General features: G+C 43.3%; 1 protein-coding gene across 1 annotated transcript in view; it reads right to left on the minus strand.

Moving 5' to 3' along the window:
* CLASP2 (cytoplasmic linker associated protein 2) overlaps window positions 1-27292 on the minus strand; it is a 977269-nt gene that overhangs the window by 375135 nt on the left and 574842 nt on the right. Inside the window, 1 exon segment of the mRNA XM_030203481.1 lies at window positions 5639-5694. Within this exon segment, the coding sequence (XP_030059341.1) occupies window positions 5639-5694 (56 nt within the window).

Here is a 27292-nt window from a genome sequence, read left to right on the forward strand (position 1 = left end):
CAACCTGCTTGTCCTCGGAGAACTTTGTCTCCACAATATAAATTAGAATTACATCACATGGTAACAGTTCATGGTGATTAGTTATTTTTTTTTTTTAAATTTTAGCTTGTTAAGTGTATTTTCACATTCGATTTCGCTAAAAATTTGTCTGGTTAAGACTGTATTAATACTTTTTCAACATTTTCTTTTCAAGTCAACCTGTAAATTTTAAAAATAGGCCTTAGAGGTATGAAGTTGAATTTTGAACCATTGCATGATTCCACAGAATAAACTGACTAAACATATTGTTGAACCAAGAATTGTATTTATTTACTAGTAAAAAAGCCCCGTTTCTGATGCAAATGAAACGGGGGCTAGCAAGGTTTTCTTCTGTGTGCATGTGGGAGTGTGTGTCCCCCTGCCCTCTCTCCCTTCCCCTGTGCTGTCAGTCCTCTCTGCCCCCTCCCCCCTCGGAGTTGAGTCCTTCAGTGTTAAGTTTCCTGCTGTGTTTCTGTTACAGAGATAGTAAGGGCTTCTGCCCTCTCTCCCCTCCCCCCTCTGAGTCCTTCACTGTTACAGAGAGAGCGATTTGATTTCATGCTTTGCTGTGTTTTCCTTCACTGTTTGTGTTACAGAGAGAGTGAGGGCGGGGCAGACACTCATGGGGAAACCGGATATCTCTCCCCCTTCACACTTCCGGCTGGAGGCTTCATTTAGAACGTTGGTGGTGCCTTTTATATATAGAGATTTACTGCCTAATTAAAACTTCTTAACAGATTACAGAAAAAAAAACCCACACATACATAATTATTTTTAAATCAATACAGACATAACATAAAATACCGGCAATCTGAAGGTCTCTAAACAGAATCCCCCTATAAAAAGTAATGGGAAATTAATGTTTAAGTGGAAGTCCACATCCCCACTTCGCAAATCTTCATGTAGGCTGACCTCAAGTAACCATCAATATTGCCATGGTTCTCACATTATGAGCCTTGAAATGTCCTTCCAGGGTTAATTAAACCTTCCTAGGCATAAATGAAAGATACAATCTGCTATCCAATTAGTGTTTGCTTAGCTATGGCTGTCCCAGTTTTATAAGGGTCAACAGAAACAAAACATGGAGTAGACTTTCTGGGACTTTAGTCTGCTCAAAGTAGAAACTAATGCTCTTTCAAAATCCTAGCTGTGCAAGGCATGCTCACCATAGTGGCTGGGGAAAACGTGGCCTAACCAAAAATAAGAAAGGACGACTGACTGGTTAAGATAGAAATTCAACCACCACTTTAGGCAAGAACGAAGGAGGCACACACAGTACCACAGTATTTTTATAAAATTTAGTATAAGGCAGATGAGTCATTCAAGTCTGGAGCTCACAGACAGTGTGTGCCAAAGTGAACCACACCAAAAATAGAACCTGCCAACTGAGCTAATTTACTTAAGAGTCTAGTGGTTAGAACACTTTTCTAGCTGACTTAGAACCAGAGATCCCAAGACACAGCAGGAAGCTTGATGGAAGACTTCAGTGTAAGCAAGACCCAAGAACGCAAACTAAAGGCTAAAGAGAAATGGGCTTACTTTACATCAGGGGTATCAAATTGCAATCCTGGAGGGAAGCAAAACAGTCATGTTTTTGGTATATCCTTAATATGTATAAAAGAGAACTGTATACAATGGAGGCAGTACATATCTCATCAAATAAGCATGAGAAGAATCAAGCCTGCATTGAGCAGAAGACAATTTACGCATTGCTAATTGTACCTTATGAGCTGAATTTTGAGAGAAAACACCCAGATCCTATCAGTTCTAATTCCCAGGCAAACATCTATTTCCTTTAAAATGGAATTTCAAGTTACAGGCTTCAATACAGAAATTTCATTTTGTATTTTCACCATCTTCTCCTTGAGAAACAAAGCCAGATCAGCAACAGATGATTGTGAATTATTATCAGTAATAGATGCACAAGAGAAAGAAGAAAGCTCTCTTATAATGCAAAATAAGCTTATTTGATCATTAGAATTTTTGTCAAATAAGCTAGAATAATAGGTTCTCCTTGCCTCCTTTAGATATTTATAATTTATTTATTGCATTTGTATCCCATATTTTCCCACCATATGGCAGGTTCAATGTGGCTTACATGTTGCTAAAAACTGTTTTTTTGGACTTTTTTACCACCCCTAAACTATTATATACCAGCCACCTACAATTTGGAGTGATAAAAGACCAGCTATATTTAGTCTTTTACTACTTCTCCAAACTACCCAAGTAAATTCTTGCTTGGAGAGATAAAAGACAAGGCTATGTGTATGAGAAAGCAATTAAATTCATTCCTTATAAGAAAAACAATTCTTTTATGACATAATTTCTGCTAAATATACCATTCAATACACAGAAACAAAACCAGAATCTCCCAAATTCTATATATCATGCTTTAATTTCCATGCGGAAATAAGCACTAATTGGCATTATGATTTACGTGCATAATCATAATTAATGATTAAGCGTATTCTGTAACACGGTGCACGTAAATTCTAAGACACATAGAGGGGCATAATCGAACGGCGCCGGCTATCTTTGGTTTCAATAATATGGTCGGAGCAGCCCAAATCAGGGACGGCCAAAGTATAGGAAAAAGGCCGCCATTAGACATTCCATTAACTTTATCCTGAGGGTTCCTGGATCATCTCCATAGATGATCTGCTCAACAGCAATCCCATTTTAGTTTTTGCAATGAGCAAAAAAACCAGGGAGATAACGGAGTTTGGATTTCCTTCTCTTAATTAGAAGGAAAGACTTATCCAGAACTTCCCATAGTGTATTAGTCCAATCTAATATCATTTTAGAGATATCTAAATCAAATTAAGGAGGGCATACCTGAGACCAAAATTTGGATGCAAAAATGTTGGATGCAAAATTTTTACTTATTTATTTACAAATTTTGATATACCACAATATGACCTAAATAAAGTTTCAAAGTCGTTTATAATGAATACCTCACTGCTCCAAGTGCGAATAGGTCTTTCAGCAGCCATTACCTCTGCTCCCGACATCGATGCTTCCCTCAAAGTCGATGTCGCTGCCGACCTCGGTACCGATGTCGATGTTGAAGGACCGGACTGATCCCCAAAAAGCTTTTCTCGTTGGGCTTCTCGAGATGCTTGGGTCTGTTTCTTCATACGAAGACACAGACTACAAGCGACTGGGCTATGGTCAGGTCCAAGGCACTGGATACACCAGGCGTGGGTATGGCTACCTGAGATGGTCCGGTTGCACCAAGTACAACGTTTGAAGTCGCTGGGTGTCTTCGATGACATGGAAGGAAAAACGGCTTCGGTGAAATCAAAAGATGCGATCGTGCCTATTAGAAGAAAAAAGGGCACAAAAAGAAAGGAACAACCCAACCTCGAAAACAAAGGAAACTTTAAAAGGGACAAAAATAAAGAAACAACAGGAGGTGTTTTTTTTTTTAACTGTAGAATTTGTTAAAAAAGAAAAGAATGCAAAAAGCCACGAAACGAATGAAGACTCTTTCCCGGGCCTGAGAGCAGCGCAGAAAAAAATTCTACCACACTTCAACGCGGAGAAAAGAAAACTGAGTAACGCAGACGTCGACCCACACGAGAGAACAAGCAGCCTGCTTGTCCTCTGAGAAAAACAGTGTACTCTTTCCCTAGGTGGAACAGATTCAGCCACATTGACTGAGGCTGTTTGAACATGATACTATTAATTGGCAACCTAGTGAGCTTTTCCTGCATATCATAGCTGAGGTCTGGATACCCAGAGCTCTCAATGTCATCTTGAAACTATCATAAAATGAACTAGCCATGTTTTTTCTTTTCCCTACACTCCTTTCCCTTGATAACTAGGGTTTAACAGTCATCATGTTTCTCATGAAGAAAGAACTCTGAGTGACTTTTACACTGCCAGGATATTTTGTACTTACTGACTCAAAGAGCTCTTAAGAACATCTATGAGAAGGCAGTACAATATTGTGAAAAATCTTCCTCCCAAGAAGATCAAAGCTACCTAGAAACTCTTCTCATATGTTTGGCTTTCTTGACAGAAACCCTAACTAACTGACTAGTGTTATACATGTTTTCTTCCAAATTCCTGAGCCTAGTGAACTCTGTATATAAAGTCAGCCTTCATATTGATGAGGTGCACAAAGAAAGATGTCTTTCATATTCTCCTATGATACTATAAAAATTGCTATAAAAGGGTACTTCCATTTCTTCCTGAGGTTGTGGTGGGGATCAAGAAGCTGAATGTAGTTCAGAATTTCTGTACTTGGCTTTACCACAACCAACAACTTAAATGAAATACTCTCTTGCCATTTCCCTGATAAAATCAGTGAAAGAGATCCTCCAGCAGAGAATCTACCCTTTCCTATAGAAGAGAGGAGTCTGAGGGGAGACCAGTAGACTTTTTGTTTCCTCTGGAATACTCAATCTAGCAAACAAGGCCTTAGTTGGGACCAATATCTTGGTGAGGCCTCCCCCCACTATTTAATGAAAACGGAGACTGAAGCAAAATCCTTTTCATGCATCTGTTGAGATTTTGACAATGGTATGTTAATGGCTGTACTAATCCTCAACCTCAAGAGGAATTAGTTTCCTTAGTGCTAATCCATCTTCAACACAGCTCCAGGCCATACGGGGGTTGATATCAGAAAAAAAAATACTCTATGCACAATCAAAAGACAGGATGGTAAATATTTCAACCAATGCCACAGACTGCTGCTGTTCTGAAAATTCATGGAACTTTAATTAGTGTCCAATGTTCCCATCAATCTGTTCCCATATGGCTTATTACAGGAACATTGGACACTAAAGGGTTAATAATGACCAACAAATATAACTAAGGAAGCTATAAAATGACAGGAAGCAAAACATAGGTGGCCAAACACAAAATTATTATTATTTTTTTAAATATATAAAACTTCCATTGCGCAAAGTCAAACAGATGAAAATCATGTCTGGAGAACTATACAGAAAACCTTGAATTGAGGTGGCTTGATGTGACAATGCTGATAAGTGAAAGTCTTCCGCATGCATAGAGCACAGCTCTAGAAAGCTTAGAACTTTCTTTACATTTTTTCAGGCCAGAACTTTCTTTACATTTCTTCAGGCCAGACTCTATCAGATGACAACACACACTTGTGAGAGCTATCTATTCCATCTGTCCTTAGAGAAAAACTTTGTAAGAGCGGGAACTCATTGGGGTAGGAGTGGACATCAGTGGGTACTGGGGTTGGGACTGGTTGTGGCAAACAGCTGCAGATTCAGTCTTGTGGTGTAGGTTGAGAAGAGACTGTAAAAAAGTGGGAAGCTGTTGGTTACGGAGATATAATGGACTAAAGGGAAAAGGAGGCGGGAAGAAGAAAATTTGAAGTTACAGGCACCAGGAACAGATGAATACGCATTAAAAACATGAAGGTAAGGAAGAGGAAGAGGAGGTACCTCTGGCACAGTAACTGAACACAGAGAAAGAAAATCAAAGAAACAATAGCAATTGCAAAGATAAAGGCAGAAAGTGCTAAAAATAAACATATCAACCACAACAAAATTATTCAGACATGCAAAGACAGGTGGGGGGAAGGGCAGACCCCATTGCTTTAAATAAAATACTTATGACATGAATTGTATTAGAAAATATTTACCTCTCCCTGGCATGCTGGATGAGGTGGATGTAGACCATTTGGCAGAAACCGGACGACTGGAAGAGAAACAAAAGTTAAGATTAAGACACAATTCAACGTATTTTTCAACTCATGAAAAGCTCAATATAAATGTATGTTCCTTTAAACACATCTGCTGCACACCAATGAAGCTTCTACTTGTGTAGTTACAAAGGTATAGCAAAGGAAGGCACTAAATAAATAATAGCCTCTGGACTGTACTCTGATCAGGTGAAATGAAAAAGCAAATACATTAATTTATTTTACTTTTCTATACCAGCATTATTTACTGCATGACCACATGCTTCTTAACCTTCTTATCATAAAGACATGGGTGAAGGAGTAGCCTAGTGGTTAGTGCAGTGGACTTTGATCCTGGGGAACTGGGTTTGATTCCCACTGCAGCTCCTTGTGACTCTGGGTAAGTCATTTAGGGGTCCTTTTACTACGGTGGGCTGAAAAATGGGCTGCGCTAGTGTAGGTGCATGTTTTGGGTGCGGGCAGATCCATTTTTCAGCATACCTGTAAAGAAGGCTTTTTTATTTTTGCCGAAAATGGACATGCGGCAAAATAAAAACTGGCACACGTGCATTTTGGGTCTGAGACCTTACTGCTACCCACTGACTTAGCAGGTCTCACACGGTAATCATCTACGTACATAGAATGACGATTATTGCCCAGTTTCCACCGCACGCCGGAAAATAAAAATTATTTTCCGGCGCACATAGCGGACGTGCGAAAAAAAACAAAATTAACGCCTTAGCCTCACGGTAGCTGGGCGGTAATTCCAAATTGACGTGCCTACCCGGCTTAGTAAAAGGGCTCCTCAACCCTCCATTGCCCCAGGTACAAAAAAGTACCTGTATATACTATGTAAGCTACTTTGACTGTAATTGTAAAAACAACAGAAAGGCGATATATCAAGTCCCATTCTCCTTTCCCCATTTGGAAAACAATTACACAATGCTTTGCATACTAGCGTTTCAACTAATACACTAACCCTCACAGGCCACACTAAAATGCATGCTCATATACTACTCATACGCATCCTGAGAGGTACTGAACAAACCAGGGTTTACTGTCAGACTACGAGACAAATGGATTGCACAGCATCTTTTAACAGTCACTACTAGACATGTGTACCCTAAACAGCTCCACAGCTGGCACAATAATCTGTTATCTTTTGCCAGGCATGGAATTTTCTGGTGGACATTAAAAGATATGCCTCATAGTCATGGTGCAAATAGCGAAGTTCTTACCTGTAGCAGGTATTCTCCAAGGACAGCAGGCTGATTGTTCTCACATGTGGGTCGGCGTCCACGGCGGCCCCAGGAACAGAGATTTTTTCTAGTAAAATCTAAAAAGCTTTGCGACAGCCAGCAAAGCGCGGGACGGACGCACTGCGCAGCCATCTTCCCGACCGCGCGTGTCCGTTCCCACCTCAGTTAAATGAAAAGCAAATAAAGAATAAAACAACTCCAAAGGGGAGGTGGGCGGGTTGCTGAGAACAATCAGCCTGCTGTCCTCGGAGAATACCTGCTACAGGTAAGTATCTTCGCTTTCTCCAAGGACAAGCAGGCTGCTTGTTCTCACATGTGGGGTATCCCTAGCCCCCAGATTCACTCAAAACAACAAAGAAAGGTCAACTGGGCCTCGCAACAGCGAGGAAATAACAGAGATTGACCTACGAAGAAACAGCTGCCAGTGCAGCCTGGAAAAGAACAAAAATGGGCCTAAAGGGGTGGAGATGGATTCTAGACCCCAAACAGATTCTGCAACACTGACTGCCCGAACCGACTGTCGCGTCGGGAGTCCTGCTGAAGGCCGTAGTGAGATGTGAATGTGTGGGCAGATGACCACGTCGCAGCCTTGCTGCTAGTGGAGGAGTGGCCTAGTGGTTAGGGTGGTGGACTTTGGTCCTGGGGAACTGAGGAACTGAGTTCGATTCCCGGCACAGGCAGCTCCATGTGACTCTGGGCAAGTCACTTAACCCTCCATTGCCCCATGTAAGCCGCATTGAGCCTGCCATGAGTGGGAAAGCGCGGGGTACAAATGTAACAAAAAAAAAAAAAATCTCTTCAATAGTGGCTGACTTCAAGTGAGCCACTGATGCTGCCATGGCTCGAACACTATGAGCCGTGACATGACCCTCAAGAGTCAGCCCAGCTTGGGCATAAGTGAAGGAAATGCAAGCTGCTAGCCAATTGGAAATAATGCGTTTCCCGACAGCGACTCCCTTCCTGTTAGGATCAAAAGAAACAAACATTTGGGCGGACTGTCTGAAGGGGCTTGTCCGCTCCACATAGAAGGCCAATGCTCTCTTGCAGTCCAATGTGTGCAACTGACGTTCAGCAGGACGGGTATGAGGACGGGGAAAAAATATTGGCAAGAATATTGACTGGTTCAGATGGAACTCCGACACCACCTTCGACAGGAACTTAGGGTGAGTGCGGAGGACTACTCTGTTATGATGAAATTTAGTATAGGGAGCATGGGCTACCAAGGCTTGAAGCTCACTGACTCTACGAGCTGCAGTAACAGCCACCAGGAAAATGACCTTCCAGGTCAAGTACTTCAGATGGCAGGAATTCAGTGGCTCAAAAGGAGGCTTCATCAGCTGGGTGAGAACAAGGTTGAGATCCCATGACACTGGTGGAGGTTTGACAGGGGGCTTTGAGAAAAGCAAACCTCTCATGAAGCGAACAACTAAAGATTGTCCAGAGATAGGCTTACCCTCTACACGATAATGAAAAGCACTAATTGCACTAAGATGAACTCTTACGGAGTTGGTCTTGAGACCAGACTCTGACAGGTGTAGAAGGTATTCAAGCAGGGTCTGTGTAGGACAAGAGCAAGGATCTAAGGCCTTGCTGTCACACCAGAAGGAAAACCTCCTCCACTTAAAAGAGTAACACTTCTTTGTGGAATCTTTCCTGGAAGCAAGCAAGACTCGGGAGACACCCTCAGAAAGACCCAAGGAAGTGAAGTCTACGCTCTCAACATACAGGCCGTGAGAGCCAGAGACTGGAGGTTGGGGTGCAGAAGTGCCCCCTCGTTCTGAGTGATGAGGGTTGGAAAACACTCCAATCTCCAGGGTTCTTCGGAGGACAATTCCAGAAGAAAAGGGAACCATATCTGACACGGCCAAAAGGGTGCAATCAGAATCATGGTTCCGCGGTCTTGCTTGAGTTTCAGCAAAGTCTTCCCCACGAGAGGTATGGAAGGATATGCGTACAACAGGCCCTTCCCTCAATGAAGGAGAAAGGCATCTGACGCTAGTCTGTCATGGGCCTGAAGTCTGGAACAGAACTGAGGGACCTTGTGATTGATTCGATTGGCAAAAAGATCCACCGAGGGGGTGCCCCACTCTCAGAAGATCTTGCGAACAACTCTGCAGTTGAGTGACCACTCGTGAGGTTGTATTATCCTGTTCAATCTGTCGGCCAGACTGTTGTTTATGCCTGCCAGATTCGTGGCCTGGTGAAACATGCCGTGACGGCAAGCCCAAAGCCACATCTGGACGGCCTCCCGAAACAGAGGGCGAGATCCAGTGCCTCCCTGCTTGTTGACGTAATACATAGCAACCTGGTTGTCTGTCTGAATTTGAATAATTTGATTGGACAGCCGATCTCTGAAAGCCTTCAGAGCGTTCCAGATCGCTCGCAGCTCCAGGAGATTGATCTGAAGACCTGACTCCTGGAGGAACCAAACTCCCTGAGTGTGGAGCCCATCTACATACGCTCCCCACCCCAGGAGAGATGCATCTGTGGTCAGCACTCTCTGGGGCTGAGGAATTTGGAAGGGACGTCCTAGGGTCAAATTGAATCAAATTGTCCACCACTGAAGGGAATTGTGAAAATCGGAGGACAGCTGGATTACATCCTCTAGATTCCCCACAGCTTGATACCACTGGGAAGCTAGGGTCCATTGAGCAGATCTCATGTGAAGGCGAGCCATGGCGTCACATGGACCGTGGAGGGCATGTGGTCTAGAAGTCTCAACATCTGCTGAGCCGTGATCTGCTGAGATGCCCTGGCCATGGAAACGAGAGACAGAAGGTTGTCTGCTCTTGTCTCGGGAAGATAGGCCCGAGCAGTCTGAGAGTCTAGCAAAGCTCCTATGAATTCTAGTTGTTGAACTGGAAGAAGGTGGGACTTTGGGTAATTGATGACAAACCTTAGTAGCTCCAAGAGTCGAATAGTCATTTGCATGTACTGTAGAGCTTCTGCCTCTGAGATGTTCTTCACCCGCCAATCGTCGTGATAGGGGAACACATGCACTCCCAGTCTGCGTAGCGACGCTGCAACCACCGCTAGGCATTTTGTAAACACTCTGGGCGCGGAGGCGAGCCTAAAGGGCAGCACACAATACTGAAAGTGCTGTGTTCCCAGACGGAATCGCAGATACTTCCTGTGAGCTGGAAGTATCGGAATGTGACTGTAAGCATCCTTTAAGTCCAGAGAGCATAGCCAATTGTTTTTCTGAATCATGGGAAGAAGGGTGCCCAGGGAAACCATCCTGAATTTTTCTCTGACCAGATATTTGTTCAGGGCCCCTAGGTCCAGGATGGGACGCATCCCCCGTTTTCTTTTGCACAAGGAAGTACCTGGAATAGAATCCCAGCCCTTCTTGGAACGGACTCGACCGCATTGGCGCTGAGAAGAGCGGAGAGTTCCTCTGCAAGTACCTGCCTGTGATGGAAGCTGAAAGACTGAGCCCCAGTGCACAATTTGGAGGTTTGGAGATCAAATTGAGGGAGTATCCCAACCAGACTATTTGAAGAACCCACCGGTCGGAGGTTATGAGAGGCCACCTTTGGTGAAAAAATTTTAACCTCCCTCTGACCGGTAGATCGTCCGGCACAGGTACGTTTATGGTGGCTATGCTCAGCTGGAGCCAGTCAAAAGCCCATCCCTTGCTTTTGCTGGGGAGCTGCAGGGGCCTGTCTGGGCACACGCTGTTGACGTGAACAAGCGCGCTGGGGCTGAGCCTGAGAAGGCTGTCGGGAAGGTGGATTGTACCTACGCTTATTGTAAGCATAGGGAGCACTCCTCCTTCCCCTGAAAAATTGTCTACCTGTTGAGGTAGATGCTGAAGGCGCCCGGTGGGAGAGTTTGTTGAGGGCGGTTTCCCACTGGTGGAGCTGCTCTACCACCTGCTCGACCTTCACACGAAAAATATTATCCCCCCGGCAAGGGACATCCGCAAGCCGCTGCTGGGTCCGCTTGTCCAGGTTAGAGGCACACAGCCATGAGAGTCTGCGCATCACTATACCTTGAGCAGCGGATCTGGATGCAACATCAAAAGTGTCATAAGCACCCCTGGACAGGAATTTACGACACGCCTTCAGCTGCCTTACCGCCTCTTGAAAAGGCTTGGCGTGCTCCAGATGGAGCTTATCCACCAAATCCGCCAGCTGCTTTACATTGTTCCGCATGTGGATGCTCGTGTAAAGTTGGTAAGACTGAATTTTGGACACGAGCATAGAGAACTGGTAGGCCTTCCTCCCAAAAGAGTCTGAAGTCCTAGCCTCTCACCCCACGGGCGCAAAGGCGAAATCTCTAGTTCTTCTGGCTCTCTTGAGAGCGGAATCCACAACCGCAGAGTTGTGAGGTAACTGCGACCTCATCAACTCAGGTTCTCCATGGATCCAATATTGGGACTCCACTTTCTTAGGGATGGTGGGATTAGATAATGGTTTCATCCAATTCCTCAGCAATGTCTCCTTAAGGACATTATGCAGAGGGGCAGTGGATGACTCCTTAGGTGGCGAAGGATAGTCCAGGACCTCGAGCATCTCAGTCCTGGGCTCATCCTCATTTACCACAGGGAAGGGAATGCCCACAGACATTTCCCGGACAGAGGAGGAGAAGGACAGACTCTCCGGTGGAGAAAGCTTCCTCTCAGGGGAAGGAGTGGGATCAGAAGGAAGACCACAAGACTCCTCGGAAGAGAAATATCTGGGGTCTTCCCCTTCATCCCAGGAGGCATCCTCCTCGGTATCGGACAAGAGTTCACGAACTACATTCCGAAACTGGGCCCATCTCAACGCCGAGGAACCATGTGCTCGATGGCAATGTCGAGAGGTCGACTCCCACGCCGGTGGCGATGAAGCTCCCTCCATCGACGGGGAGTCAACCTGGGTGGCCGCCAAGGTTGATGCCGCAAGCGGCACTGGCGTTGGGGACCTCACCACAGGCACGGAGCCAGCCGCCGCTTCCATCGACGATACCGAGGGAGCAAGTAACCTCCAGTACCGGAACAGACTGATGCAGCAGCCCTTCCAAGAGACCCGGAAGAATGGCTCGAATGCTCTCCTCCAGAGTTGCTGTCGAGGAAGGCTGTGGGGCCGGTACTGGAGTCGAAGTCAGAATCTGCGAGGGCCTGGAAGGCAGTACCGGGCTGTCCAAAGATCGACGCACCGACACCTCTTGTATGGAGGGTGAGTGCTCCTCCCGGCGTTGGCGCTTTCCGGGTGCTGAATCCTTCGACACCCCAGAGCTCTCGGTACCGTGCCTCGAGGGAGACCGGTGCCGATGCTTCTTCGCCTTCACTCGAAGCACGTCACCGGTACTGCACGGCAGAAGCCTTCAAGACAGGTGGAGACCCACTCGACGGCTCACTACTTCTAGCCACAGGAGAAGTTCGGACAGCTATTACCTGCGCTCCCGATGTCGATGCCATCCCCGGTGCCGATATCGACACCGCCAACCTCGGTACCGATGTCGATGCCGAGGAATCAGTCGGAGCTCCGAAAAGGCAGTCCCGAAGAGCTCTTCTCGACGCCTGTGTCCGCTTTTTCAAGCTAAGACACAACTTGCAAGCGTCTGGGCGATGGTCGGGCCCAAGGCACTGAATGCACCAGGAATGCGGGTCAGTGCCCAAGATCAAACGGTGGCACCGAGCACACTTCTTGAAGCCGCTGGAAGGCTTCGATGACATCAGTGGAAAAAATCGCGGCGGCGAAGTCAAACGGCTCGATTGTGCCAACTGAGGGCACAAAAAAGGGAACCGTGGACGGGTGGCCCAAAATGGCTGCGACAGAACCGAAAGGAAACTTATTAACTAGAAAAGAAAAAGGCGACGGGAAACAAGAAAAAAGCTACGAACAGCACGCAAAAAGGCACCTAAGTTTTTCCTAGGACCTAAGGGAGAGAGACCGACAAGCAGCCTCTCTCCACGGTGGAAAAGAAAAAACCGAGGCGGGAACGGATGCGTGCAGACAGGAAGATGGCCACACAAGCGCAGTGCATCCGTCCCGCGCTTTGCTGGCTGTCGCAAAGCTTTTTAGATTTTACTAGAAAAAATCTCCGTTCCTGAGGCCGCCGTGGACGCCTACCCACATGTGAGAACAAGCAGCCTGCTTGTCCTCGGAGAATTCTCAGTATCACTTAGCAAAAAAATTACAAGTGTTTTTCCAAACAATGAAAATACCCTTGCGTTCACTTTTAAGAGCAACTTAAAAATCTCCCTGATGAACAGGATACCATTCCTAACTAGTTTATAACAAATTTTGGCTGAGACCTTTGAGACCACAGTGACATTTGATGGAAAGGTTTTTAACTGGCCTAGAGACTAGACAGAGGCCACCACAGTGAACCGGACCTATTTAAAGAAAATTTCCGGAAATGCAGAAGAGGCTCCTACAATCTCCCTTCCGGACTTTTCACGTTCCCTCTTCTAAGTACTTTCAAATTTGGTCAGCTTGTATCAATTGCCTGAAAAACCTCTATCATGCCCACTCCTTCCCTAAGCCTCTGTTTTGCAGTCCTAAAGGGGGGGGGGGACTTTTCTTTCTTTCCTTTCTTTTTTTGTAAACTTTATTTGCCTGACTGATATTCAGGATTCATCTTGAAACCTCACTGACATTCTATGTACAAGTTACAAATGGATATCAGGAGTTAGAAATCACTGGCTATGGGAGTAACAATGAACTGCTGGCTCTCCCTTAAAAGCTTCTCCTGCTTTTAAGGGACAGCCAACAGTGCATTCCCATTTCCAGATCAAGAGAGAAGCACACACAGAGAATGCAAAAACAAAACCGGGATCACTATGTGCTACACTATCATCCCATTGGTACCGCTGTTGACATACAGCACAGGTTTGAGAAGTAGGGAATCAAAAGAGAACGGAAATTGTCATCCAAGACAGAGGCCTCAAAGGAGGGGAGGGGCTGGAGGGAGAGGAGAGAGTGCTGAAGAGCAGTTAAGGAAAAGGTGGGAGCTAAAAATGAAGAGAAAAGGAGAGAGGGAGGGAGAGAGTAGAAATGCAAGAATGGACAATGGCTGAGAGGGGGATGGGGGTTCAGAAAGAATATACAGGTAGACCAGAGCAGGACAATGACCATGACAAAGAGAAGGCAGGGGAATACAGCAGAACAAGACTAGAGATTGAGGGGGTGATAAATGGATCAAGAACAAGAGATCAGTGAAGAAAATGGCTAGAGGGGAGAAACAGACATGGTATAAATGAAGTAAACAAACAGAGACTGATGAACTAAAAATAGAGAAAAGAAGGAAATGTATAGGTATACAGCTATGCAAAAATATAGAGATAACCAGGAATCAGAAAACATGGCTGAAAAAAAGAGCAGCTCACAAAAAAAGAAAAAGAAAAAAAAGAAAGAAAGTTATAATTAAAGACCATCTTATAGTATAGTGGATCATTTCATCATTTAATCTCATGTATAATTATAAATCCCATGGGCACGCAATATTATCCACTTGTTTATCTGACAGAATCCTACTTTTCAACAGAAAATAGTCATGCAATTCCTTTACTTTTACTACTAACAATAACTTGAGCTCTGTCTTCTTCTCACTGGCATCTCCTCTCATTCCTCCATAGCTTTTCCCACATCTTTCAGCTTTCTCATCTACCCCTTCACTCCATATTACTCCTTCCTATTCTTGTAATTCTTTTCTTTGCATCTCATGTTACATCCTTATATCCAAGTTCAAACAACAAATCAAATATACTTCTCCAATTCGACATGTCCAGTGCGTTCGATATGGTTAATCACGATATCCTATTACATCTTCTGGATTATTTAGGAATTGGTGGAAATGTACTAAAATGGTTTAAGGGTTTTATCTTTTTCCTACAGGGTCAAACTGAATTCTACTTTATCATCCTCTTGGAATGCAGCTTGTGGAGTCCCTCAAGGCTTGCCATTGTCCCCTACATTATTCAACATAATGATGATTCCACTGGCCAACGCCCTATCAAAATTAGGTTTAAATCCATTTATTTACGCAGATGATGTAACTATTTATATACCATTTAAACAGGACTTGGCTAAAATTATCAATCTCATTAGCCTAGGTCTGAGTACAATGGACGAATGGGCTAACTCATTTCATCTAAAATCGAATACTGAGAAGACTCACTGTCTCATAATATCGTCTCAGCATAATAAATATAATCCTACTACTTTAACTACTCCCAACCTTTCTCTACCCATATCGGACAGTTTAAAACTTCTAGGTGTCACTATCGATCGGCACCTACCCTGGAATCCCAAATAAATTGCACCACAAAGAAAATGTTTTACTCGATGTGGAGACAAACTAATAAAAACCTTTTTTTCCTCGCAATGTTTTCCAGAATCTGACCCAATCAATGGTACTAAGCCAGCTGGACTATTGTAACGGAATCTATGCTGGTTGTAGACAACATCTAATAAAGAAACTTCAGACTGCCCAGAACACTGTGGCGAGACAGATTTTCGGAAAATCTAGATTTGATTCTGCCAAGCCCCTCCGTGAAAAATTGCATTGGCTTCCCCCTAACCACTACTCACTTGCCCTCTCCTTTATCCTCACCTATTTATTCCCTTACCCTTAATCGTTCTGTCTGTTTACCTGTCTTATCTAGATTGTAAACTCTTTGCGCAGGGACTGTCTATAGAAATGATAAATAGTAGTAGTAGCAGAACGAGTTGCCTTTAAGGTTTGCACCTTGATTCACAGGATCATTTATGGTGAAGTTCCCGAATACATGTTTGATTTGGTTGACTTACCACCTAGAAACAGATCCAATTACTCCCGATCTTACTTAAATCTACACTATCCTGATTGTATTGGCCTCAAATACAAATCTATATATGCCTCCAACTTTTCCTTCATAGGCACTCAACTGCGGAATGCTTTACCCAAATTAGTAAAAACAACGCAGAACTATTTAAATTTCAGAAAGTTATTGAAGACCACCCTGTTCAAAAAGGCCTATTTCTCCAGGCTCAACATAATTAAGATTTACTTATGGTTTCATATAATTTATGGACACTAATACCTTACATTTTATTTACTATCTTGTGTTTAAACTGATACCAATTTGATTATAATTCATACTGTTATATCGTATAATTGTACATTTTGTACTGTAGCCCTTCTAAAGTTTTCTGTAAGCCACATTGAGCCTACAACTAGTGGGAAAATGTGGGGTATAAATGTTCTCCAATTATATTTTCTACTTCTCCATCTCCATTTCTCTATGCAACAGTACCTTTCCTATTCTTGCTTCCACCAAAACTATTTTTCTCTCCCCACACCTCAAAATATACAGGCTACCCCATCACTTAACACTCTTCCCCAGCATCTATCCACTGCAGCCTCCCCACCTTTCCTTTTATCTGCCCCATGCTTCTCTCAGGTAACTTAATGAACAGCAGGAGCTCATGTCACAACCATCAACCACCATATACTATCTGTGCCAGCACGCTGCACATTTTCAAAATTAAATTCTTCCTTCCAGGTTCTTAATGGTGACACTGCTGAAGTTGATGTAGCCAAGACTGCAGTGTGTGCAGCCACTGGAGGTCTGCTGCATGGCACGGCACTCTGAAGAGGGAATACTGTCAAGAACCCTGCAGAAAAATGGTTGAGTACTAAGGCTAGGCTCCCGCAGGACTAAGCTAAAACATCTACCTGAACACAGAACATACCGGAGAACAAAACGTTAAGTGAAGAACTGTACTTGTTAGAAGACAGTCAGAGATTTGCTTCTAAAACTACTTTCAGAATCATTTCTCTGAAAATTAAATAGAATTTCCACATGTTCAATTCCAGACATTGGTTAAAACAGCAAATGATGAAAGTTAAGCAAGTTATGCTTTGTCCTTTTTGCCTAGTAACATTTTGAAATTACTGTAAAAAGCCAAAGGTTTTTCTTTTTAAATAAATAAAATCAGAATTAATCATGGCACTAATTACATATAGTGTAATTTGTTTACCACACTGTGCCTTCTGTAAGTCTTTGTAACATTGCCATACCTCAAAAAAGACATAGTGGCATTAGAAAAGGCTCAAAAAAGAGCAACCAAAATCATAGAGGGGATGGAACTCCTCTCATATGAAGAAAGGCTATGAGGTTAGGGCTCTTCAACTTGGAAAAGAGACGGCTGAGGGGGGATAAGATTGAGGTCTACAAAATTCTGAGTGGAGTGGAACGGGTGGAGGTGAAACGTTTTTTTCCTCTCATTCAAAAAGCAAAGTTACTTACCTGTAGAAGGTATTCTCTGAGGACAGCAGGCTCATTGTTCTCACATATGGGTGACATCCACGGCAGCCCCAGGTCCGGAAAATCTTCCTAGCAACAAAGGTTGCTAAAGCCTTCAAGAGCGCGGGTGCGCGGCCATCTTCCCACCCGTCGCGCGAGAGTCCCACTTCAGTCAACTTAAGAAGCAAAAACAAAGAAAAGAAAACAACTCCAAAGAAGAGGCGGGCGGGTTGGTGAGAACAATTAGCCTGCTGTCCTTGGAGAATACCTGCTACAGGTAAGTAACTTCGCTTTCTCAAAGGACAAGCAGGCTGCTTGTTCTCACATATGGGTATCCCTAGCCCCCAGGCTCACTCAAAACAACAAACAGGGTCAATTGGGCCTCGTAATGGCGAGGACATAACAAAAAATTGACCTACGAAGAAACATCTAACTGAGAGTGCAGCCTGGAACAGAATAAAAATGGACCTAGGGAGGTGGAGTTGGATTCTAAACCCCAAACAGATTCTGCAGCACCAACTGCCCAAACCGACTGTCGCGTCGGCTATCCTGCTGAAGGCAGTAATGAGATGTGAATGTGTGGACTGATGACCACATCGCAGCCTTGCAAATCTCTTCAATAGTGACTGACTTTAAGCAGGCCACTGATGCTGCCATGGCTCGAACACTATGAGCCGTGACATGACCCTCAAGAGTCGGCCCAGCTTGGGCATAAGTGAAGAAAAATGCAAGCTGCTAGCCAATTGGAAATGGTGCGTTTCCCCGACAGCGACTCCCTTCCTGTTAGGATCAAAAGAAACAAACATTTGGGCGGACTGTCTGAAGGGGCTTGTCCGCTCCACATAGAAGGCCAATGCTCTCTTGCAGTCCAGAGTATGCAACTGAAGTTCAGCAGGGCGGATATGAGGACGGGAAAAGAATGCTGGCAAGACAACAGACTGGTTCAGATGGAACTCCGACACCACCTTCGACAGGAACTTAGTGTGCGTGCGGAGGACTACTCTGTTATGATGAAATTTAGTATAAAGAACATGAGTTACCAAGGTTTGAAGCTCACTGACTCTACGAGCAGAAGTAACAGCTACCAAGAAAATGACCTTCCAGGTCAAGTACTTCAGATGGCAGGAATTCAGTGGCTCAAAAGGAGCTTTCATGAGCTGGGTGAGAATGACGTTGAGATCCCATGACACTGTAGGAGGTTTGACAGGGGGCTTTGACAAAAGCAAACCTCTCATGAATCAAACAACTAAAGGCTGTCCAGAGATAGGCATACCCTCCACACGATAATGAAAAGCACTAAGAGCACTAAGATGAACTCGTACGGAGTTGGTCTTAAGACCAGACGCTGACAAATGCAGAAGGTATTCAAACACGGTCTGTGTAGGACAAGAGCAAGGATCTAGGGCCCTGCTATGACACCAGACGGCAAACCTCCACCATTTAAAAAAGTAACATCTCTTCGTGAAAACTTTCCTGGAAGCAAGCAAGACTCGGGAGACACCCTCAGAAAGACCCAAGGAGGCGAAATCTACGCCGTCAATGTCCAGGCCGTGAGAGCCAGATACTGGAGGTTGGGATGCAGAAGACCTTTCCCAGACAAAGGACGAGAAAGACAAACTCTCTGGGACAGAGAGCTTTCTCTCTAGCGAAGTAAAAGGGTCCAAGGGAAGGCCACAAGACTCCTCATAGAGAAATATCTTGGATCTGCCTCTGCCTCGGCATCGGCCAGGAGTTCTCAGACTGCAGTCCGAAGCCAAGCCCGTCTCGACGCCGAGGAGCTATGTCCTCAATGGCGATGCCGAGAAGTTGACTCCCGTGCCGGGTCGATGAAGCTCCCTCCATCGACATTGACAGAGAGTCAACTCGGGGAACAGCCTAGGTCGATGCCGCAAGCGGCATCGGCATCGAGGGCCTCACCACAGGCGGGGAACCAGGCGCAGTAACTATCGACAGTACCGACGGCGCAAGCACCCACGGTACCAGAAGCAGCCCTTCCAGGATCCCTGGAAGAATGGCTCGGAGGCACTCGTCATGAGCTGTGGAGTCGGTACAGGAGTCAAGGTCAGAACCTGCCGAGGAGGCAGCACCGGGCTTGTCTGGAGACCGGCGCATCGACACCTCTTGTATGGAGGGTGAGCGGTCCTCCCGGTGTGGGCGCTTCACGGGTGTCGATTCCCTCAACACCCCGGAACCCTCGGTACCATGACTTCTCCGCCAGCGCTCGAGGCATGTCACCGGTACCTCTCGATACCGACGAGGATGTGGAACCCACACGCCGCCTCGGGGTCGAGTCCGAAAGGGGTCGGTCCCGATGGTCCTGTACCGCAGGAATCCTTGAGGCAGGTGGTTCACTGCTGCCAGCACGTGAAGGCTGTGAACAGCCATTACTTTCGCTCCCGAGGTCGATGCACTCTCCGGTGCCGACATCGACACCGCCAACCTTGGTACCGCTGTCGACGTCAACGCCGAAATACTGGGCAAACAGGAGTTCCCGTTGAGCCTGTCTCGATGCTTGTGTCCGCTTTTTAAGGCTAAGACACAACTTACATTCTTCTGGGCGATGGTCGGGCACTGAATACAACCACTCATGAGTGTCAGTGCCTGAGATTGCCCGGTTGCACCGAGTGAACTCTTTGAAGCCGCTGGCGAGCCTCGATGTCATCGACGGAAAAATAGCGGGGGCAAAATCAAAATTTGCAATGGTGCCAAAGAAAGGGCACAAAAAGGGGGAAAACCCGTACGGGCGGCAAAATGGCCGCATACGACGACGAAAGGAAACTTGAGGGCAAAAACAAAAGAAACTAAGGGAAAAACTCTTTTTTTTTTTTTTTGAGAAAAAACTAAACAGCTCGTGCACGAGCACAACGAAGAAGAAAAAAAACAGCAAAAAGCCGACTAAAAACGAAGGCTCTTCTTTTCTGGGGCACATAACCGGCGTAAAAGCCACTCTTGACCGCGGAAAAAAGAAGACTGAAGTGGGACTCTCGCGTGACACGCAGGAAGATGGCCGCGCGCTCGAAGTCTTTAGCAACCTTTGTTGCTAGGAAGATTTTCCGGACCTGGGGCTGCCGTGGACATCACCCACATTAAAATAGAGGATTCTTTTTTCTTTTTAACTTTTATTTATTAAGCTTTTTCACAATTATTCCAAGATAACACATCTTGATACAGATACAGAAGCGAGAAATACTGACAAAACACTTAATGGCAAATATCTCACAGATTCAAGGAAAACAATATATTAAACCTTTCAACCCAGTCCACAAATACGGAGAGAGGGACAAGGAAAAATTATCAGGAAATAACTATTCTTAAAGGATATAACCTAAATGGAAGTAACAAAGCAATATAATACTTCTACAGAGTGGAGCTCTTACTGGATCTAGAGGATGAGGTGGGGACTCTCTGCTCTTGGAATCTAAGAAAGTGGACAATTGAACAGGGTCAAAAAATATATACTTAACAGATTGATATTTGATATCACATTTACATGGATAATTCAAACAAAATAAGGTCCCAAGTTGAACCACTTGAGGCCGCAACAAAAAAAAAAAACTGCTGTCTTCTTTCTGGGTAGGACATGAGACATCTGTAAAAACCTGAACTGTGCAGTTAAGAAATAAAGCTTTTCTTTCACAATAGAGGGACATTAACACCCATTCCCGAAACAGCTCCAAAACAAGCTTGGTAATTAAAGTGGCCGGAGAAGCAATATCATCACTTTTCTCTTTTAACTGAGTCACATTTTGAGGATCAGAAGGTATTTCCTAATTTACTCCCTCTTGCATAACTTTCTCTTTTCTTACAAAAGGAAGAATATAATAAACTTTTGACAAAGGGGGACAGGATGGTTCTGGAATCTTCTATATCTCCAAAAAGTATCTTAGCGACACAGCTATAGATGGAACCTTTTGAAAGTTAATGAAGCGTCAAGTCTTTCTGCTTATTATGTTTTCTAAATTCTCCAACTTTCGATGTAAAAAAAACAACATTATCAATAACAGCCAATTTTTGGTCAAATACTTGATAGAAAGCTCCATAGGAGCCACTTTAGCTTCCATACTGGAACCCTCTGCTCCAAAGTAATAGAATTACCCAAAGAATCCCGTGTTAAAGTAATTAAAGGTGGTTTTACCACAAAGATAGGCTTTTCACTGTCCTTATTTTCTTCTCCAATGAGCAGATTGCCCACTGCTCCTTCTACTGATCCAGCTGGCCTCATGGAATAGATCCAAGCTACTCCAATGGCAGCTTGTGACAATGGTCCCAGCAATTGCACTCCCCCTGCCTCTGGGGCTCTGCTCTACCATCAACCAGTGGCTCCTCAGGCGGTGCATCATGCTGACATGTTGGGTCTGTGGGACTAACCCACTCCTCCAGGCTGAGAGAGGTGTCTTGCGCAAGCAGGGATGCAAACTCTCCTTCCCTTGGCATCCCCTGCAGCGCGGAACCTGAACCTGCTTCTGAACTACTCGTAGTGACAAACTTATCCGTCGGGCCAGCTGATGAAAGGACCAACTCGACCGCAGGGTAGGCATGGCTCTTCCCTTTCCTTCTGACCATAATTATGTAGAGGAAAAATAGCAAAGGAAAAATATCCACCAGCAGCAGGAGGGAACAGCTCTGCATCACCTTCATGGTGCCATCTTGCTTCGAGTAGGGGAAAATGTTTTATTGTTAATGATATTCAGTACTGTAAGATTGGACTGTGGATGGAACAAAAATTGGCAAGATGGTTGTAATTTCCTGAAGTTAAAATATAAAAAATACAAATATATACATATAAAAAAAAAAATACACAGCACACTCTACGCTTGCAAATGGAAAAAAAAGTATATAATTAGTTAAGAATTAAGAACAAGCAGCCAAAAAAAAAAAATCTTGATTGCTAGGGATGGACAGCCAACAGTGCACACACTTTCCAAAGGAGCCCATGCTATGTGTATAGGAAGGAAGGCACATTTTTCTTAAAGTATGTGCATCATGTGCAAAGTAGGCATACTCTTCAAGTATGTACTATATCCCAATAGTGTGCACGTGAATGCATTATTGGGCTAGAGTACATACTCTAAGAACATTGTGTCCTCTTTGTACATATTGAGGCATATTTTCAAAGCACTTAGCCTTCCAAAGTTCCATAGAAACCTATGGAACTTTGGAAGGCTAAGTGCTTTGAAAATATGCCTCATAGTGTACACTCTAAGAAAAGTGTGGACTATTATTGGTGAATGATATTTCTTCACAAATGACAGCCCATTCCTACCGATTGCTTAAGTCCTCACATATTTTGTCACAGCAAATTCAAATTGGTTCCCTTAACAAAATCTGCCTTAACAAGGTCTTGGGTAAATTAAATGGAGACCACCTGTACCCAAATCGCAGTAGTTGAGCAGATGCAAAGGAATCAAGCTGTTTCTGTTATACGAAGTGAACCTAACGCACAAGTCTAAATGTGAAGAACATGGAGCTGCCAAAAAAAAAAACCTCCAAGATTTAATTCAAAGGTACTGACTAGGGTAAGCTACAAGAACATTTCAACATGTCTAAATATCCCTTGGGGCAATGTCAAGTCCATAAAGAGGAAACCGTTTGGTTCCACCGAGATGCTCAAGCAAACGTCAACCCAAACTCAAGTCACTGTGCATAAGGAAACTGCTAAGAAAAAAAACTAAACTCCACTCTCCCCCACCCTTTTCAACCTAATGATGACACCCCTGGCCAAGATGCTACACAATCAAGACCTTAATCTGTACATATATGCAGATGATGTCACGATCTACATCCCGTTAAAATTTTCCTAAGGGAAATTATGGACGACATTAATCGCAGCTTCCAAATTATGCATTCATGGGCGGATGCTTTTCAATTAAAACTCAACGATGAAAAAACACAGTGTCTTATACTTACATCACAATATAACACAAGTAAATTCTCCTCCATTACCACACCAAACTTTTCCCTTCCTATCTCAGGCACCCTGAAGATTCTCGGAGTTACCATTGATCGAAATCTCACACTTGAAAGCCATGTGAAGAATACAACTAAGATGATGTTTCAATTAATGTGGAAACTCAAGAGATTAAAACCTTTCTTCCCAAGAGGTATCTTTCGCAACCTGGTACAATCAATGGTGATAAGTCATCTAGACTATTGCAATGCGCTTTATGCTGGTTGTAAAGCGCATATCATCAAGAAACTTCAGACAGCTCAGAACATCGCAGCTACACTAATATTTAGAAAGACAGAATATGAAAGTGCTAAGCCCCTAAGAGAGAGGCTGCATTGGCTTCCAGTTAAAGAACGTACTGTGTTCAAAGTGTGCACTCTGGTTCATAAGGTTATTCATGGAAATGCTCTGGCCTATATGTCAGACCTTATTGATCTCCCACGCAGAAACGCTAAAAGATCAGCACGTATATTCCTGGGACTTCACTTCCCAAGTTGTAAAGGTCTAAAATACAAACTAGTACATGCATCTAGCTTTTCCTACATTGGCACACAGATGTGGAATGCATTGCCACTTGACCTGAAGACTATTCACGACCTAATCAACTTTCGAAAATCATTAAAGACTTACCATAATAATCAGTAATAGGATTTCTAACATACCGCTAGTCACTTGATATTCTGACTGTTTTCTTGTTTACTGAATTGATTATATCCACTATGTTTCACTTGTTCTATATGTAATTAATTGTGTATCTACTCTTGAATGACGCTTGACATGATGTAATATTGTAAGCCACATTGAGCCTGCAAATAGGTGGGAAAATGTGGGATACAAATAAATAATCTTAGGCCTCTTGTGTGACATTTATTTTTAAATATTATTTCTTCAAAAAGTCACAAAAGGTTTGAAATAAAACATAATTCAATACAAATATGAAGAATCAGTACAAACTAAATCTGCCCTCTAACCCCAATCAAACCCCAGTCCTCACACCCATAGCCCACAGTCAGAACAAAATGACTGCATCCCAGTATTTACAAAAATGTAAGATTAGCAATATCCAACTCTTCAGGAAATTTATTCTACAAAACAGGTCCCCTAAATGAAAAGGCATGCTTCGGCATTTTACTCAATATTATCTGTTTGGTCTTTCCAACAAGCCCTTTGGAGATGGGCATAAAGGCCTAATCAGCTTAATGTCAACCACTAGTGCCTCTGGAGCTCAACCTTGTAAAATCATAAAAACTAAAATTTAAATTTTAAAACAAAGTTAAAATAACTGCCAAGGTCACTGGCAGAGACTGGGGAAAATGTTGAGCAGTCTTGAAATTGTTGATTTCAAGATGACTCCAAACACTGCCTGTATGTGACAACGGCAAGAACAGAGCCACTTCTGAAGAGATGTATCATATAGAGTCAAGAAACACTTAGGGGATCCTGCATGCATATAGGAGATGGTTTTGTGATCTGATGAAACCAAAGGGAAATTTTTGGTCTCAGTGTTAAGTAGTTCATGTGTCACAACACTCTGGGGTTCTCAACCCAATCCTCAACAAGCCCAGCCATTCAGGTTTTCTGGATACCCACAATGAATATGTATGACAGATCTGCATACAACGGAAGCAATGCATGCAAAGTTCTCATGCATATTCATTTTGTGTACCAGAAAACCTGACTGGCTGAGTGTATCTGACTAAGTTGAGAATCCTTGATCTAACATCACCCTACAGTACAGCATTATGCTCTAGGAATGCTTTTCAGATGCAGGGATACAAAGTATTGTGAAAATCTAGGGGCACAGGGATGGTTCAAAGTAATACTGCAGAAAATCTCTTCCAGTCTGCCACAGACCTGGGAATGAGAAAAAGATTCACCTGTCAGCCACATAATGATCTAAGCAAATAGCAAAAACATCAATGGAGTAGCTCAGTAAGAAGGAAAAGAGGGGTCAAAATACACCATAAAGGCTGAATAAAGTTAAACACCTACACTTAGTTCATACATTCAGCATTTTTATTCTTATAACTAATAGCACTGAATATATGTTTAGTACAGTCACTGTGCTAGCACTATCCATTTAGTGTACACTTTATCCAGACAGCAGCTCTACTTCCTTCCCAGATAATTTTTTATGCTGCTCTCACTTCATTGCCCCTTTTCTTTATGAATAGTATCAGTACGTTTAGCCACTTAACAGACTTATACTAAATCTCTTTAAAAATATAAGGATATGGTTATAATGTGCTACTGGCTGCCAACAAGTGCATAATTAACTTTGCATACTAGCACATGAATGTCCTCGAGTGGGCCAGTCAATATCTAGATCTGAAACCAACAGAGAATCTGCAGAAAGATGAAGACTGTAACCCATGGATGACCCCAGTCAACTTGAAAACAGCTTGAATTGTTCTGCTAAGAAGAAAGAGCAAAGTTGGCAGACATTTACCCTGAATAACTCGTGGGTGTTATTGCTGAGTAAGGGGCTCTCACAAACTACTGAGTCAAGAGGAACAAAGACGTGATAAATCAAGACATTTTGGTTTCCTACTCTAAATTAATTTAATATTTCTCCAATTGCTTTTTCACATTGAAATATGTTGTGCATATCATTTACAAAATTCTACTTGAATGCATTTAGAATTGTACTTTTTAGATAGCAGAATGTGAAAAATGTACAAGTTTGTGAAGACTTTTATAAGACATTGTATGGCTTTTCATATGTGAATTAAAATAATTTAGCATCACAGTCTGTGACTCATTTAATATAAGTGTATTTTTTAATATTGCCTTGAGATAAATTATTTATATTGAACATTTATGAACAAATGTGAACAAAATTAATAAATCTATGCTATTAAGTACCGTTATTTCTCAATTTTCTTCTTAATTCAAAATTTCCAGACAATGCACATCTCTGTACTTTGTTCATTAACACTGCTGATCCCTGGTTTAAATCCTTTTAATTATGTCACTTTGCCATAACTGACTCCACAGCCCTATTCATTTCCCTGAATTTAAGGAGAATGGACCAACAAGTATATTTCCTTTTGTAGCTGTTCCAAAATTTGAAATGTTCTGCTAAATGTATATCCCATGACAAATTTAAAACATTTTTCCTTTGTCGTTAATTTATCCGTACACAAATTTCAAGCAAGATTCTGTTCCTCTATATAAAGAAGTCAAAAGTCCTCTCTCCCAAGAATTGTACCGAAATCTTGAACAGGGATGGGCTGTCATTTGCAAAGACATGGTAAATGTCAACAACATATCATTATTATTGCATGTCATTAAAACACAAAAACAAGCAGAAAAAAAATCATGTTTTTTAAAAATTTGTAGATAAAAGTGTGAACTCTACTCCTGATAATGTGGCACTGCAATGTGCGAACCATTACCCATGTGCGAACCACTCAGCATACGTTCAATGAAAAAAAAATTAGCTATTTTTTTTTTTGCTTCTGTGAAAAAAAAAACAAAAAAAAAACAACAACAATAATCAACCGAAAACAACAGAAACAAACATTTTCAGAAATGACATGACAATTTGTTTTGGCTGCCCAACTCTAATCCTAACATCAAGCATATTTTGCTATAACACAGCCTATTTATAGAAAATGAATTAGGTTTCAGACTTCATTAGGAAGAGCTGCTGTTGATAAATACCTGTAATAGAAACATACCTCCCAAGGACAACAGAGGAAAAATTTAATTTACGATAAAGCTGAAAACTCATTCTATAATCGGTTACATAGTAACATAGTAGATGACCGCAGAAAAAGACCTGCACAGTCCATCCAGTCTGCCCAACAAGATAAACTCACGTGTGCCATTTTTTCTGTATACCATACCTTGATTTGTACCTGTCTTTTTCAGGGCACAGACCGAATAAGTCTGCCCAGCACTATCCCCGCCCCCCAACCACCCGCCCCGCCTCCCACCATCAGCTCTGGCACTGACCGTATAAGTCTGCCCAGCACTATCCCCGCCTCCCAACCACCAGCCCCACCTCCCACCACCAGCTCTGGCACAGACTGTATAAGTCTGCCCAGCACTATCCCCACCTTCCAACCACCAGCCCTGCCTCCCACCACCAGCTAAGCTTCTAAGGATCCATTCCTTCTCAGCACGATTCCTTTATGTTTATCCCACGCATGTTTGAATTCTGTTACCGTTTTCCTCTCCACTAC

The sequence above is a fragment of the Microcaecilia unicolor genome, chromosome 1 (assembly GCF_901765095.1).
Source record: "Microcaecilia unicolor chromosome 1, aMicUni1.1, whole genome shotgun sequence".
Lineage (NCBI taxonomy): Eukaryota > Metazoa > Chordata > Amphibia > Gymnophiona > Siphonopidae > Microcaecilia > Microcaecilia unicolor.